General features: G+C 43.5%; 1 protein-coding gene across 1 annotated transcript; it reads right to left on the bottom strand.

Annotated features, from left to right (window-relative positions):
• Nucleotides 1–29: 29 nt before the first annotated feature.
• Nucleotides 30–16,398, bottom strand: LOC124031741 (mitogen-activated protein kinase kinase kinase 12-like). The gene is given in 15 exon segments (XM_046343358.1): nucleotides 30–1,226; nucleotides 3,657–3,803; nucleotides 3,858–4,044; nucleotides 5,808–5,875; nucleotides 5,979–6,690; nucleotides 6,872–7,006; nucleotides 7,286–7,402; nucleotides 7,802–7,911; nucleotides 8,201–8,309; nucleotides 8,506–8,664; nucleotides 8,753–8,911; nucleotides 9,301–9,492; nucleotides 9,718–9,901; nucleotides 12,419–12,980; nucleotides 16,169–16,398. Coding segments are annotated over 14 exon segments (2,949 nt in total). The 5' UTR covers nucleotides 12,921–12,980; nucleotides 16,169–16,398; the 3' UTR covers nucleotides 30–1,058.
• Nucleotides 16,399–17,793: the final 1,395 nt, after the last annotated feature.

The raw sequence follows: 17,793 nt of genomic DNA, 5'->3' as shown, positions 1-17,793 counted from the left end.
TTACATGTTCACAATATAACACACCCGTCACACCTCAGAAGATTTACCAATACAGTATTTATTTTCTTGCTCATATTTTGATATAATTCCTATGTTACAGTACAATGTGCAATGCTGTATTAAAAACAAAAACCTCTTGCAATTCAAAGGATACTTACTATTCCACTACTACCACCAGAGAGCAGTATTCTATCTTTGTTCTGGCTAGTTTCTCTGTGATCTTAAAGGGTTGTGTATTCAAAACTCTGTGGTAGGAGAGTTAAGATAAAAGTATGACTTTAACACTACCAGCTGAGGGACCTATCGAAGGTTCAAACATTTTACTGAGCTGTTCATTCACCTTTGATATGACCTTTTTAAGTGCCAACCTCAATTCATTAACAAAAATTCTTATGGAAATGAATACTTTCAGGGTAAAAAAAAGTGTAAACCTTCTCACAAAATATAAAACGGACACATCCAAAACTTAATATAAACGTGTAGTCATGCATTTGTTAATTGGGCTGCATACTGCTTCATTTTTTTTTATACATCAGTTATCTTACATGTAAAATATATTATTTTTTTGTAACGTGATATGTGAATATCTACATTATTAATTTGCATGGGAGAAATTTGTGAATTGGACATTAGGCTCTTCCAAGAGCTGTGATGGTAAAGTACCAGTTGGCAAGGGGACAGTGTGTGCGCATGTCTGTTTTGTCGGTGTGCAAGTTTTTTTTTTTGCCGAACTGGAGCAGTGTCTAAAGGTACCTGTATTAACACTTGATCTAAACTCTCTATAAAATGAAATCTAAACAAGTCATATCACAAGCTGTCCTAACAACTGCTGTCAGTTTATAACAAATCACCTGTGTTATTTTATGAAGATATGCTAACTAACAAAGCCATATTGCTGCACGAGACACTGGTCGTTAACTTGTCATAGCCTGAGCTCAGTTGATGTGACCACTCATCACATTCAGTGAAGTCCTGTTTTAGATACTGGCGTAGGTAGGCTCTGTGATGGTTGTTTACTGTAAGGTAGCTGTCGTTCTATAGTGTCCAGTGTGTTGGCTCTATGGAGGCCCTGTCTGGTGCCCCTGAGGAGACCCTTGTTGGGGCCCAGAGGGGTACCCTGATGGAGGTGCCCAGGCCCCAGCGCTGGGTGGACGACTGGGCTCCCCACTTCCTGACTGGTCGAGCTCAGCGCTGTCGCAGTCCGAGTCGTCGCACAGGGCCCGACTCTGAGGTAGAGGGAGAGAAGAGAAACATTATGCTAGAGGTAGAAGACTAACAACTGAAACCTCAGAGTTATGGGAGGTGTTAATGGTTCTTGTCCATGGAAGTAGTGTAGATTAGAAACTAGTGTTGGGGAACAGATAAACTAGACTGAACAAAAATATAAATGCAACATGTAAAGTGTTGGTCCCATGTTTCATGAGCTGAAATAACAGATACCCAGATCATTTCCCATGTGCACAAAAAGCTTATTCCTCTCTAATTATGGTCACAAATTTGTTTACATCCCTGTTAGTGAGCATTTCTCCTTTGCCAACTACAGACAACGTGTCTGGCGTCATGTGTGCGAGTAGTTTGCTGATGTCAACATTGTGAACAGAGTGCTCCATGGTGGCAGTGGGGTTATGGTGGCATAAGCTATGGACAACAAACACAATTGCATTTTATCGATGACAATTTGAATGCACATAAATACCATGATGAGATCCTGAGGCCCGTTTCTTTTAAGGTATATGTGACCAACAGATGCATATCTCTATTCCCAGTCATGTGAAATCCATAGATTAGTGCCTAATGAATTTATTTAAATTGACAGATTTCCTCATATAAACTGGAAAAAATTGTTGTATGTTGTGTTTATATTTTTCTTCACAGTAATTAAAAATAACACGAGATATACAGTGCATTTGTAAAGTATTCAGACCCCTTAAATTTTTCCACATTTTGTTACCGTCACGCCCTGGTCAAAGTATTTTGTGTTTATCTTCATGTATTGGGTCAGGCCAGGGTGTGGCATGGGTTTTTGTATGTGGTGTGTATATATTGGGATTGTAGCTAGTGGGGTGATCTAGCAAAGTCTATGGCTGTCTGGAGTGGTTCTCAATCAGAGGCAGGTGTTTATCGTTGTCTCTGATTGGGAACCATATTTAGGCAGCCATATTTGTTGAGTTTGACATGGGTGATTGTCCTTAGTGTCCTTGTTCCTGTCTATGTGTTAGTGTACACAAGTATAGGCTGTTTTGGTTTTCGTTACGTTTATTGTTTTTTTGTAGTGTTTGTATTTAGATTCGTGTTATGTTTGTTTATTAAATTATGGATTGCAATCTACACGCTGCATTTTGGTCCGACTCTCCTTCACACCAAGAGAACCGTTACAGTTACGTTACAGCCTTATTCTAAAATGGATTAAATAAAAAAAAATCCTCATCAATCTACACACATTACCCCATAATTACGAAGCGAAAACCGGTTTTTAATATTTTTTGTAAATATATAAAAACTTAAATAAAAAAAATACCTTATTTACATATGTATTCAGATCCTTTGCTATGAGACTCGAAATTGAACTCAGGTGCATCCTGTTTCCAATGATCATCCTTGAAATGTTTCTACAGCTTGATTGGAGTCTACCTGTGGTAAATTAATTTGATTGGACATGATTTGGAAAGTCACACACCTGTTTATATAATGTCCCACAGTTGACAGTGCATGTCAGAGCAAAAACCAAGCCATGAGGTCGAAGGAATTGTCCATAGAGCTCTGAGACAGGATTGTGTCGAGGCACAGATCTAGGAAGAGTGGCAAAAACAATTATGCAGCATTGAAGGTCCCCAAGAACACAGTGGCCTCCATCATTCTTAAATGGAAGAAGTTTGGAACCACCAGAGACTCTTCCTAGAGCTGGCCGCCCAGCCAAACTGAGCAATCGGGGGAGGTCAGGGAGGTCAGGGAGGTGACCAAGAACCTGATGGTCACTCTGACAGAGCTCCAGAGTTCCTCTGTAGAGATGGGAGAACCTCCCAGAAGGACAATCATCTCTGTAGCACTCCACCAATCAGGCCTTTGTGGTAGAGTGGCCAGACAAAAGCCACTCCTCAGTAAACTGCACATGACTAAAGATTCTCTGGTCTGATGAAACCAAGATTGAACTTTTTGGCCTAAATGCCAAGCGTTACGTCTGGAGGAAACGTGGCACCATCCCTAAACCTGATCCAGAGTGCTCAAGACCTCAGACTGGGGCGAAAGTTCACCTTCCAACAGGACAACGACCCTAAGCACACAGCCAAGGCAACGCAGGAGTGGCTTTGGGACAAGTTTCAAAATCATCCTTGAGTGGCCCAGCCTGAGCCCGGACTTCTCTGGAGACCTGAAAATAGCTGTGCAGCGACGCTCACCCATCTAACCGGACAGATCTTGATTGGATCTGCAGAGAAGAATGGGAGAAACTCCCCAAATACAGGTGTGTCAAGCTATTGCTGCCAAAGGTGCTTCAACAAAGTACTCAACAAAGTACTGAGCAAAGCGTCTGAATACTTATGTGAATGTGATATTTCAGTTGTTTCTATGTAATACGTTTGCAAAAAATTCTAAAAAATGCTCTGAATACTTTCCGAATGCACTGTATATCCAGTATCAGAGAGAGAGAATTGTGTTGCCTCATTAGGATTCTGTGAAGCGTCCAGCAGGGCTTTGACCTGGCCCAGGGCTCCCTCCCTCTCAGACAGCCCGCCAGAGGCCTGCACCGGGTCAGTGTTGTCTGCTGGGATCTCTGACCCCTGCGACAGGAGGTCATCGTGTTGGTGCTACGTCCGGGTGCCGCGCCCTCTTCCCAGACGGTTCTCGAGCTGAAGGTAGACACCCTGTTGGTGCTGACGTCTGATGAGGATGACGTCCGGCGTGAATATTCATATTTTATAGTCGCTGTGGGAGTGGTCATATTGAATAGTCATACTGGTGGTGTGGCCCTCTTCACCATCCGACACAGAGAGGTTCTCCGAGCTGAAGGTAGACACCAACTGGCACTTGGTGATACTGGTCGGACGTCTGATGAGGATGAACGAGGGAGAAGAGGGGGATGAAAGAAGAGAGGAATCCAGTTTAGTTTCAGTTTTGATCCATTCATTTGATTAATATTGAATATTCATATTTTATAGTCATATTTAATAGTCATATTGAATAGTAATATTGAACAGTCATACTGAACATTCATATTGAATAGTCATATTGAATAGTCATATTTGACAGTCATATTGAATAGTCATATTTGACAGTCATATTGAATAGTCATATTGAACAGTCATATTGAAGAGCCATACTGAACAGTCATATTGAACAGTCATACTGAACAGTCATACTGAACAGTCATATTGAATAGATATATTGAACAGTCATATTGAATAGTCATATTGAACAGTCATTAAATAGTCATATTCAATAGTCATATTGAACAGTCATACTGAACAGTCATTTAAATAGCCATATTGAACAGTCATACTGAATATTCATATTTTATAGTCATATTTAACAGTCATATTGAACATTAATATTGAATAGTCATATTGAATAGTCATATTTAATAGTCATATTTAATAGTCATATTGAATAGTAATATTGAACAGTCATACTGAACAGTCATATTTAATAGTCATATCGAATAGTCATATTTGACAGTCGTACTGAACAGTCATATTGAACAGTCATATTGAACAGTCAAACTGAACAGTCATACTGAACGGTCATACTGAACAGTCATATTGAATAGTCATATTGAACAGTCATACTGAATAGTCATATTGAACAGTCATACTGAATGGTCATACTGAATAGTCATACTGAACATTCATATTGAATAGGCATATTGAACAGTCATACTGAACAGTCATATTGAACGGTCATACTGAACGGTCATACTGAACGGTCATATTGAATAGTCATATTGAACAGTCATATTGAATAGTCATATTGAACAGTCATATTGAATAGTCATATTGAACAGTCATACTGAACAGTCATATTGAACAGTCATATTGAACAGTCATACTGAATAGTCATACTGAACAGTCCTACTGAACAGTCCGACTGAACAGTCATACTGAATATTAATTGAATAACCACTTCCACCACTTCCACAAAATCTCTGATTAGAATAGTAATATTTTACAAATGTTATTTTTATCACGGTACCAAACACTATGACTCCTAAAATCATATCACATAACCATTTAGTGGAGATATCAAAGATGAGAAAATAAAACATTTGTATCTGTTTTTTGGGCACTGAAGTACAGCAACATGCTGTACTCACCTTCAGTGCTGGGGAGTAGTGAACTACATATAATTCAACTAGTGATTTAACTACATTTTGCAGTAGCTTGGTGGTAGTTGAACTACATTCTAATCTTGGTAGTGTTTTCATTACTTTTGACATGTAGCAGTGTAGCTAACTACTGGAATTACACACTACCTGTTTTGCTAAAATAAAATATGGGTAGGCAAGAATTGTCTTTCTTTTTCAGCATCAGACATGCCTAATTCTCACTTGAAACACAGTTTTCGTGTTTAATGGGCTAAATGACACATTCTGTTAACGTCTGACTCCAGAGTGGTCTGTTCTTGCAATTTGTAGTCTATGACGTTTCAGATTTAGATATGAAAATGTATCACAAATTAGATTGGATATAGTGAACTACTTTTTCAACTATATTTTTCTTAAGGGTAGATTTAGTGCATCTTAACTTATTCCAGTGTGAAGTAATCTGTAGCTTGGTAAACTATATTTTCCGAGTAGCTTCCCCAACACTGCTCACCGTCTCCGTGGCAACTCCACCTCGCTGTCAACCTCCCCCTCCTCCTCCTCTGAAGACACGCCACGCCTCTGTGGACACAGCAGGGAAAACAGAATGGGTTAGCTAACAGATTCACAGAGATGAAAAGAGAGAGTACACACTGAACATAACTAGCTTCCATTGGGACTGTACCTGTTTGCGTGCGATGGCCGCCCTGTACAGGATAGCTGAGGGAGTGAGATGGCCTGATGCCCCCCGGGGTAACCTCATACCACTCACTCCCTCTTCCTTATCGTCCCCATCGTGGGGCAGGCGTGGGCCGCCCAGCACAGACCCCCTCCCGGCGGCCGCCCCCCTTCCACATGGCGAGTCTGGGCTGCTAGAGAAGGGGAACGAGGCCGCGTCCTCGCTGGGCGTGTCGCTGCGTGGGGTGGTCTCTGTGAGGTCATCCAGACCCCCCGCGCCCCCCTCGGACCCCCCTAGGCCCGCGGAGGCGCTCAGGCTGCCGCCCCTCTCAAGCCCCCCAACGGTAGGTTCTCCTTTCCCTTGACCGTCAGCCGCCAGTGTGGTGCAGATGAGGTCCGGGCTGGAGGAGGACAGCTGCCTCTGCTGCTGCTCGTGGCCCAGGGCCCGCAGGGCCACGCTGGGTTCCTGGAGCTGCTTGGAGGGGCCCGTGCTGGAGCTGTTGGCCTGGGTAGGGTTTTCCCCATCGGGAGTGGGTTGAGTGGCCTTCAGGCCGGCAAGGTCCCCGCTGCTGCCCTTGCCAGGCTTGCGGTGGCGGGTCTTGACCCTACGCGAGCGGCTAGGAGACGTGGAGCCCCTGTTGGAGCAGGAGGGGATAGTGACCTGCATCACGGAGGAATCCATCTTGGGAATGATCACCTCTGACTTGAGGATGTCTGGCCTATGAGAACAGAATAGAATAGGAAATTATGGTCAGATGTGAAATAATTGGATAATAAATCTTCAGCTATTTATAATGGTTTCAATCGAGTATTTAGTTTTGCATGATCCACCTCCTTATAGGGTTCAGATAAGAACTACGCTGGTCTCCTATGCTTTTGGCTCTCGGAATGAACTCTCACCTCTTTCCAGAGGGCAGTTTCTGTGGGACATTTCTCTTCTTGATGAGTTTGTCCATGGAGTTGGAGGAGCTAGTCTGTCTGGAGCTGTGGTGCTTGAACAGTCCTGGATACTTCTTATCTAAAGACTGCTCTCTCCTAGGAACACATCAATACCATTCATGTTGTTTGCATAAGAAATCGAGAAACTAGTCTGTTCTACATATTCTATTTCTATGACTTGTATCCTCTATAACCCGAAATAGCAGAGACTATTTATCAACTCACTTTGAAACACTGCATGTTCAGAAGGTCTATATGCCAGAATAGCTGACATGATTCATGTGATAAATCTGACTTTTCCTTATGCAAATGATCCGAGAATTAGCTAAACAACTAAATAAGCATCGAAGTGCTTTGATTGAGGGAGCCACCTACTTCTGCAGCTCTTTCTCTTTGAGCTCCAGCTGCAGCATGACAGCGTTGAGCTCCATGTAGAGGTTGTTGGTCCTCTCCAGCTTCCTCTCATAGTGCTCCCGGATGTCCAGAGCGTGCCTGAATAGAAAAGAGCGCACAAATGACATCATGATCCGCATGAAAGGATGCAAGAAGTGTGCCCTGAGACTATTATTTTCTATCTCTTTCTTTTTTTCTATCTTCATAGATAGATAAGGGAAGGGCATTGGATAAAAAGGAACGGTAGACATTTGATGTTAGCGAAACTGCCTGTCGACATGACCATGCGATTACTGTACTTTAGTTACACAGCTCATAACAAGGCACTGCCCACTGGGCACACACTGGTTGAATCAATGCTGTGTCCATGTCATTTTAATGAATTGAGTCTGGGCCCAGTGGGTGGTGGTTTTTCTCTGACACTATCCTGGCATAGCATCACATCCAGCATCTAAAAGGGAAGAATAACTCTGCCTGTCAGAGTGTAGTGGTACAGACCTGAGCTCCTCTCTGCGCCGGTTGATCAGTTCCTCGTCCAGTCGGTGCAGACAGGTCCCCTCAGACTTAATCTTCTCAAAGTGCTGCTTCACCTCCTCCCGCCACTCAGCCTGCGCAACACACACACACACACACACACACACACACACACACACACACACACACACACACACACACACACACACACACACACACACACACACACACACACACACACACACACACACACACACACACACACACACACACACACACACACACACACACTTAGACACTGGGTATGTGTGTGAGTGTACACGTGTATGCACATATTTGTGCACTCATATCTGTCACTTGGGAATGTGTTTGCTTGTGTATGAGTTCATCAGGTTGTGTGAGATATAGTGTAGAGTAGGCTACCTGAGACTTGAAGTATGTCTCCTGTGGGGTGGAGAGTACATCAGCTGAGGCTATATCCAGATGGAGAAGGATCTGACGGAAAGAGGGTCTATTTCTGGGTTTACAGTTCCTGCAAAGCCAAGGGGATATTTTCAGTCAGAGACAACTCTGGTATATCTACTGTATAATCAATATGGTTCTACGTGGGACAAGTCTTAAAGGTTTAAAAGGACAGAATTTCCCGCTATCTATTTCCACTGCCGCCTCTCACCTCTCTCTCCTCTTTTCCACCATCCCTCTCTTTCCCTCCTTCCATCTCCACTCACCAGCACTGCCTCAGGAGGATTTTGAAGCCGTCTGGGCAGCTCTCGGGGATAGGGAGGTTCAGGCTGTTGTTGCCCACCCCCCAGATGATGGCAGAGGAGTCCACATCCTTATAGGGGACCTCCCCGGTCAGCATCTCCCACAGCACCACCCCAAACGACCTGCAGTTCACAACACTCCTTATGTTAGTGATCACTGAGATGGGATTGCATTGGTCATCTTTTCTATGGCCAAGAATCTTTCACTTACCAGATGTCCACCTTCTCCGATACGGGTTCATTCCGAATGACCTCTGGGGCCATCCAGGCCACCGTACCAGCGAAGGACATCTTCATGCTCTTATCAATGAGCTCCTTGGAGGTGCCGAAGTCAGAGATCTTCACTAGGTCATCATGGGTAATCAGCATACTTCCAAGGGTAGAAAGAAAACCACTATTATTGTAGATGTTCTTAAGCCAGAAATAGCAAAACATTTTATTAGAAAGAGCTCACTGATTGACTTTGGAGACTTCTAGTCTCTATAAGCCAGGGGTGGACGACATACAGCCCGCCGACCGGACTTGGTCCGCGAGCCCATTCAATCCAGCCCACGGGTGGAATTATCATTTTTGGGGGTGTTAAAAAAACACTCCGGGACACTCTTGAACGGACTTGGTTTTGACTAACAAATTGGTCGTAAAAAAATATGTACGGCCCTCGGTTGAATTTGGAAATCGCGATGGGGCCCTCGAGCCAAAATGATTGCCCACACCTGATATAGGCGGACGGTTTCGATAATATCGAGCACATGGACTCACTTGGGGGACTTGAGGTCTCTGTGGATGATCTTGTGGAGGTGCAGGTAGTTCATGCCCCCGGCGATGCCCATGGCCCAGTCAATGAGCAGGGAGGGGGTGATCTTCCTGCCTGCTCTCAGCACCTCGTACAGCTGGCCCTGGGCACAGTACTCCATCAGGATACAGTAGCAGGGAGCCTGGGTGCAGATACCCCTGGGGGAAAGAGAGGTAGGGAAGAAGGAAAGGAGGAAGGGAGGGACAATGGTAAAGAGGAGAATAATAGAGTCAATGTCTGATGATGTCATGATGGTTTGCCTGGTCTAGGCTACAATAGCTCGGACCAACAGTTGAGTATATGTTTATACGTTCTACTACTATAGTCATATACATCTCTACATCTCTGTTCTCTTGGGGTCAGGGTCAGGGAGTTTTTCTCACTTGAAGGTGATGATGTTGGGGTGCTTGAGTTTGCGTAGGTGTTTGATCTCCGTCTCCTTGATGTCCCGGACTTTCTTGACGGCCACATCCTCTCCATGGAACTTCCCCAAGAAGACCGCCCCCTGGGCCCCGCTGCCAACCCATTGCAGGTCCGAGATCTCTTCAAATGGAACCTCCCAGGATTCTAAGAATGCAACATCAACACAAGGAAGCAGTAAGTGACAGGCAGTGGGTGGCAGACGGCTCTAAGCAAACCAGCTGAGATGTATCATATAAACGACATCATCTGTTGCATTTTAATGGTCCACAAGGGAAAGACATCTAGAGTACATACAGTGGGGAGAACAAGTATTTGATACACTGCCGATTTTGCAGGTTTTCCTACTTACAAAGCATGTAGAGGTCTGTAATTTTTTTATCATAGGTACACTTCAACTGTGAGAGACGGAATCTAAAACAAAAATCCAGAAAATCACATTGTAAGATTTTTAATGAATTAATTTGCATTTTATTGCATGACATAAGTATTTGATCATCTACCAACCAGTAAGAATTCCAGCTCTCACCGACCTGTTAGTTTTTCTTTAAGAACCCCTCCTGTTCTCCACTCATTACCTGTATTAACTGCACCTGTTTGAACTCGTTACCTGTATAAAAGACACCTGTCCACACACTCAATCAAACAGACTCCAACCTCTCCACAATGGCCAAGACCAGAGAGCTGTGTAAGGACATCAGGGATAAAATTGTTGACCTGCACAGGCTGGGATGGGCTACCGGACAATAGGCAAGCAGCTTGGTGAGAAGGCAACAACTGTTGGTGCAATTATTAGAAAATGGAAGAAGTTCAAGATGACGGTCAATCACCCTCGGTCTGGGGCTCCATGCAAGATCTCACCTCGTGGGGCATCAATGATCATTAGAAAGGTGAGGGATCAGCCCAGAACAACACGGCAGGACCTGGTCAATGACCTGAAGAGAGCTAGAACCACAGTCTCAAAGAAAATCATTAGTAACACACTACGCCGTCATGGATTAAAATCCTGCAGCACACGCAAGGTCCCCCTGCTCAAGCCAGCACATGTCCAGGCCTGTCTGAAGTTTGCCAATGACCATCTGGATGAACCAGAGGAGGAATGGGAGAAGGTCATGTGGTCTGGTGAGACAAAAATAGAGCTTTTTGGTCTAAACTCCACTTGCCGTGTTTGGAGGAAGAAGAAGGATGAATACAACCCCAAGAACACCATCCCAACCGTGAAGCATGGAGGTGGAAACACCATTCTTTGGGGATGCTTTTCTGCAGAGGGGACAGGACGACTGCACCGTATTGAGGGGAGGATGGATGGGGCCATGTATCGCGAGATCTTGGCCAACAACCTCCTTCCCTCAGTAAGAGCATTGAAGATGGGTCGTGGCTGGGTCTTCCAGCATGACAACGACCCGAAACACACAGCCAGGGCAACTAAGGAGTGGCTCCGTAAGAAGCATCTCAAGGTCCTGGAGTGGCCTAGCCAGTCTCCAGACCTGAACCCAATAGAAAATCTTTGGAGGGAGCTTAAAGTCCGTATTGCCCAGCGACAGCCCCGAAACCTGAAGGATCTCGAGAAGGTCTGTATGGAGGGGTGGGCCAAAATCCCTGCTGCAGTGTGTGCAAGAACTACAGGAAACGTATGATCTCTGTAATTGCAAACAAAGGTTTCTGTACCAAATATTAAGTTTTGCTTTTCTGATGTATCAAATACTTATGTCATGCAATAAAATGCTAATGAATTACTTAAAAATCATACAATGTGATTTTCTGGATTTTTGTTTTAGGTTCCGTCTCTCACAGTTGAAGTGTACCTATGATAAAAATTACAGAACTCTACATGCTTTGTAAGTAGGAAAACCTGCAAAATCAAATACTTGTTCTCCCCACTGTATATATAACTTTCCTATGGATAAAATTACTTAATATTGACACATTAGTAGGTGTTTTCCACGTTATAGCATCATATCTCACGATTGGATCAATATGAGCAGTGTACAGTAAGATTGCAGTTGGAGAGCAAACAGCTGCACGTCTCCCCAGAGCTAATCTCTCATCTCCCATAATCTGTCATAAGAGTACAGTAGATAGATGAATAACTGAGAGTTTGGTCACTGTGAGAAGACAGATGCCAGTAGGCGGAATAAGAGAGACAAGCAGATTAATTCTGCATGAGGTCCACTGAAGTTTTGTGGTCTCAAGGGACCTGCTGCTGTAGAGGCAGCTGTTCTTGTTGTCTCGTTAACCAGCTGTGAATCCACTACCGTAGATAAGACTGTGAATGAGGCTAGTGCAAAGGTAACATCAGCCGCATTATGGCGGAGAGTAGGGGATGGTGGCAGGAAGGCATAGTGAGAGATATAAAAAGAGAGAGAAATGTAAGCCATTTTAGTGAATACCCTCCAAAATGAAAAGTGGCAAGGAAGAGCAGCATCTCGAAGTTGAACCTTTTTATTGGATATATAATGCATCACCATGGTTACGGATTTACCTCAACATCTTTCACAGTGACTGACTAACATTTCAAGTGACAATAGATTCAGTATCCTACATGACATCGCCATGTATTTATGTATTGGTTAAGGTATTCAGTATCCTAAAAGTATACAAAAGTCATTATTAAACACAGAAGACCTTGTGCTGAAGTGACAAAGAACTGGCTGTTATACTCACTCCAGACACCTTCCTGGTTATGCTTGTGTTCGGGGGAGTATGCTTTCCCGATCATGGTCCAGACGGGTTTCAGGCAGCCAAACAGCCCCTCCAGAAACCCTCCACCTCCTTGCTGCATCCGGATGTTGTCTGATTGGCTACGGACGGCCCCAGCCTCAGAGCTAAGCCCCGCCTCTGCCCCGCCCCCACACTGGCAGGCCTCATGCTCGTGTAACTTCAGCACACTGTTGTCAAAGTGGGCCGGGGGCCCGTCACTAGGGGTGGGGCTGCTGCCGCAGGTGTGGGGGCACCCCTCAACCCCGCCTGGCACCCCTGGTGCCCCACCGGTGTCGATGGACAACACGTTGCGGAGGACACACTGGGTGGGGGTCAGGTCGGTCTCTGGGGTGCAGGCAGGGGTGTCTGCATCCAACCTGCGGAAGGGGGGCTCTGAGATGGGGGTGCTGAAGCCTGAGAGAGAGGGGGAGGGGGCGCGGGGCTCATGGATGCAGGTCCCACTCATCAGGGGTCCCACAACACAGTAGCCAAGGATGGATGGGAGTACAGAGGGAGAAGGGGAGGCCTGGATGGGGAGAAACAAAAATGAAGAGGAAAGAAAAAATAAAATGAATCACTATAAATCAGCATAATCCATTAATACCTGCTCTTTTGGCTGTTTGGAGCTGTCCAGTGCTGAAATATACCTGTATCTCAGTTTCTCATTCAAAATTGTGTTTTCTGAATGTTTGGCCTTGTCAGTATGATACATATACTCTCAGATAATAGGGTACGGTTAGGGTCAGAAGCATACCACAGTTTTGCGAGCTTGGCAAACCTGTATTGGGGTGTTTTCTGCAGATCATTTCAAGCTGTCAGGTTGGATGGGGAGCATCACTGAACATCTATTTTCAGGTCTCTCATCAGATGTTAGATTGGGTTCAAGCCCGGGCTCTGCCTGGGCCACCCAAGGACATTCAGACATGTCCTAAAGGAACTCCTGCGTTGTGTTGGCTGTGTGCTTAGGGTCATTGGAAGGTCATTGGAAGGTCATTGCAAACTCCAAGCGGACTGTCATGTACCTTTTACTGAGGAGTGTCTTCCGTCTGGCAACTCTACCACAAAGGCCTGATTGGCGGAGTGCAGATTGGTGGAGTGCAGAAGGAGTTGTCCTTCTGGAAATTCTCCCGTCTCCACAGGTGAACTCTGAGAGTGACCATTGGGTTCATGGTCACCTCCCTGACCAAGGCTCTTCTCCCCCGATTGATCAGTTTGGCCAGGCGGCTAGCTCTAGGAAGAGTCTTGGTGCTTCCAAACTTTTTTAATTTAAGAATTATTGAGGCTATTCATCTTGGGGACCTTCAATGCTTCAGAAATGTTTTGGTACTCTTCCCCAGATCTGTGTTCTTGGAGACCTTCAGTGCTGCAGATACCCTTCACTAGATCTGTGTCTTGACACAATCCTTTCTCGAAGCTCTACGGACAATTCCTTCAACCTCATGGCTTGGTTTTTGCTCTGGCATGCACTGTCAACTGTGCAACCTTATATAGACAGCTGTGTGCCTTTCAAATCATGTCCAATCAATTGAATTTACCACAGGTGGACTCCAGCCAAGTTGTAGAAACATCTCAAGGGTGGTCAATCGAAACAGGATGCACCAAACTCAATTTCGAGTCTCATATCAAAGGGTCTGAATACTTATGTAAATAAGACATTTTTTATTTTTTATTTGTAATACATTTGCAAAAAATGTCTAAAAACCTGTTTTTGCTTTGTCATTATGGGGTATTGTGTGTAGATCGATGAGATTTTTTTTACCGTAACAAAATGTGGGAAAAATGGAAGTGGTCTGAATACTTTATGAATGCACTGTATAATCTCACATGGTACTGTTCTGTACCTTTGTTCTGTACATTTGGGGATTATCTAGTATAATGTAAAAATGTTGTACCCGATATTTGGAATATAAAAGGTACAATCATAGGAGGCATGGCTGAGTTGGGGTGGCATTCAGTTAGTTATTTTTGGCCACCTGTGATTGAAAGTGGTGTACCAGTTTAAGCAGTCTATGGTTATGTTAATTCAAGTTTGAGCATGTCTGCTGCTAGTTCTGAAGTCTTTATAAAGGCTTACATAAAAGCATGTGACAATAAAGAGCTGCAATTAATATTTCAGCGACGTTAACCCAACACTGATCAAACTAGTCAAGAGTTATATGGACCTCTTAGCCTACTGATTAACGTGTTGATGTGACAGTTGCTCAACCCAGGTTCGAGTCCCAGGCTACTCCCACGAATTCACTACACTGGTGTCAGAAGCGGGATGGCGGAGAGGTGTGAACACATGAGGAGCTTGGTATAGAGAAGAGGTACATTTTTTGTCACTGTGATGGTACTCTAAAAAGGGAAATTTGTACAAACTGCAAGGATATATACCTATAACTAACAATGGATTTCGCTTACAGGTACCACTACAGTGACAAGCGTTTGGAACCCTTCAAGTACAATTTGGTACCTTCTTTAAGTTTAAGTAGAGTAGAAATTATTTTAATCAAGTCAACTACAAAGGTGTTGTTCCCTCAGCAGAAAGACTGTCTGTAAACAGACTAAACATCAGACAGATGGGCCTTACTTTGTGGGAGAAGAGAGGGAGAGAGAGAGAGAAAAAAATTACTACAGGGAATCAACAAAAATCTTGCTCTACCTTTCTTTTTTTTAAATAAACACTCCTGTGAGAACAAGTCAACCGTTTCAATGCAATTTCTCCTCAATATAGACTCAATTATTCAGTAAACCACATTTTAATATCTATGAATCTATGAACGGGATCGAGGCAGTCAAACAGGGCCAAATCATCTGGAATGGGAAACAGTTTTATGAATGAACCAGGAAGATAGCAGTGACTACAGAATACACCTGACCTTTATCCCCAGGGTGAATCCCTTAGGAGTGTCACCATAGGGCAGGAAAGCCTATATATTTGTTACATTATGGATATGGATAGTACTCTGTTGGAATCAATAAGGATGAGTAAGCTGCTATGCTTCTTCTGGTACTGTATGTATGGAATGGTCCTGTTATATGCTTGGCTTGACAGTGTTATGCTGCAACCAATTCATTTACAATACTGTACAAGTCATGGCATTGTATCTATGTAGAATATGCCGAAATTGCATAACTAACCCATTGAGGTGTGTGTGTGTGCGTGCGTACGTGTGCGTGTGCGTGTGTGTGTAAGTAAGAGAGAGAGAGAGAGAACTGCCACATGTACCCAATTTACATTATACGGCAGCCCCTTACTCTGTACTGCACCACCGCATGAGAATAGAATAGAGAGCGTTAAATGGGAAAAACACTGGGCCACAGTGGGAAGGAGCACTTTCGCTCACAAATGCAGGGAGATCTATCTTTAAATAACCAAGGATGTGATGATGACACTCACTAGCATCACAGTCGACGTGCATGAATTAAAGCCCGAACCGTACGAGTCCATCCATGCCAAGTCTAACTGCCGCATCGTCTGTAGATTTACTTAATGTTGGCACCAACACAAACATATTTCGTAATAGATTATCACGCTGCTGCATAAATATGATCTCTCGCATTAATCAGCGATTATGCATTTTCTCCTGGATTGACGTGCTGTTACGCTACAATGTGAACAGAGTACGAACAGAGTACATTGCATGAGGCAAAGACAACCCTACATGAACATCTCATTATACCTGATTTCCTATTTGATCTATAATACTTGATAGCATGACATTCCCATACCTTTCTGCCTGGTTGATGTCGCGTTGTCAAGTACGGGATGGGTTCAGCTTGCTACATGCGATAATTAAGAACAAATGTCGTTTTTCCTCTCCGGACTTACAGTCGTTTTATTGCGTGAAAGTCCCTTTCCACGAGTTCACGTTAACAGAACGAATCCCAGCGGGCAAATTGTGTTATCAATAACCGGGGAACCATGGAACGTGAGTCGCGCGCTGTGTTGGGGGAGGGAGCTGTCTCCTTCCCAGTGCTGAATTGACGTCACGGAGGAGCAAGCTACCCACAAGGGGGCGCGAATATCGCCCCCACAAAATTGTACAGTGGTTTCCATCTTTTCAGCAACGTTTCATAAACTGTCTTCGAGTCATGTGAGTTCCACTGACTTCTTTGTTCTTTGCTTGAGATGATGTCTTTGGAAATGTTTTGCACACACAATGAATGGTTCAGATACGGTAAGATAACGTGGGGTAACTAGCACTCCCCAAGAACAATGTCCAATTGCTGACACAAGAAAAGCAAAGTTTGGTAAAACATTTGGAATATGGATGATGGTCATGCTTAGAAAAACAAACTATGAAGGCAAGTAAGTGACTACAGTTTACGCTTTTTTAATCAAATGTTTTTTTTAAATAAAATATTTTGGGGTAACTTATGTTAAAATCTATTTTTTTTTAATGTGTTGAGTGATTAACTAAATTAACTAGTGATTAAGTTAAAGTCCAAGTATCAAATATTGAAATAAAATGGCATCATCTCACTGTTAATATCCTCACTATGATGAGGTTTTGATGTAAGGTCCCTCTTTTTATTGTCCCATCAAATCATGTCCACATCCTAAAGTATCTACAAAATGACTATGTAACTCATTTAAGTTATTTGGACATGATTTGAACATGATTTGGAAAATGCTAATTTAGTCACTATTGACTTACATCGGATCTAACTTAATTAGATTATAATTAGATTACCAGTCAAAAGTTTGGACACACCTACTCATTCAAGGATTTTTCTAGATTATTTTCTATTTTATACATAAATAATAGTGAAGACATCAAAACTATGAAATAACACATATGGAATAATGTAGTAACCAAAAAAGTGTTGAACAAATCAAAATATATGTTATATTTGAGATTCTTCAAAGTAGCCACTTTTGCCATTGAAAACAGCTTTGCACACTATTGGCATTCTCTCAACCAGCTTCACCTGGAATGCTTTTTCAAACATCTTGAAGGAGTTCACACATAAGCTGAGCACTTGTTGGTTGCTTTTTTTCTTCACTGTGCGGTCCAACTCATCCCAAACCATCTCAATTGGGTGAGGTCAGGTGATTGTGGAGGCCATGTCATCTGCTGCAGAAATCCATCACTCTCCTCCTTGATCAAATAGGCCTTACACAGCCTGGAAGTGTGTTGGGTCATTATCCTGTTGAAAAACAAATGATAGTCCCACTAAGCACAAATCAGATAGTATGGCGTATCGCTGCAGAATGCGGTGGTAGCCATGCTGTTTAAGTGTGCCTTGAATTCTAAATAAATTGCTGACAGTGTCACCAGCAAGCACCCCCACACCATTGCACCTACTCCTCCATGCTTCACAGTGGGAACCACACATGCGGAGATCATCCG

The sequence above is a fragment of the Oncorhynchus gorbuscha genome, linkage group LG03 (assembly GCF_021184085.1).
Source record: "Oncorhynchus gorbuscha isolate QuinsamMale2020 ecotype Even-year linkage group LG03, OgorEven_v1.0, whole genome shotgun sequence".
Lineage (NCBI taxonomy): Eukaryota > Metazoa > Chordata > Actinopteri > Salmoniformes > Salmonidae > Oncorhynchus > Oncorhynchus gorbuscha.
This window is presented reverse-complemented; position numbering and strand designations above follow the sequence as displayed.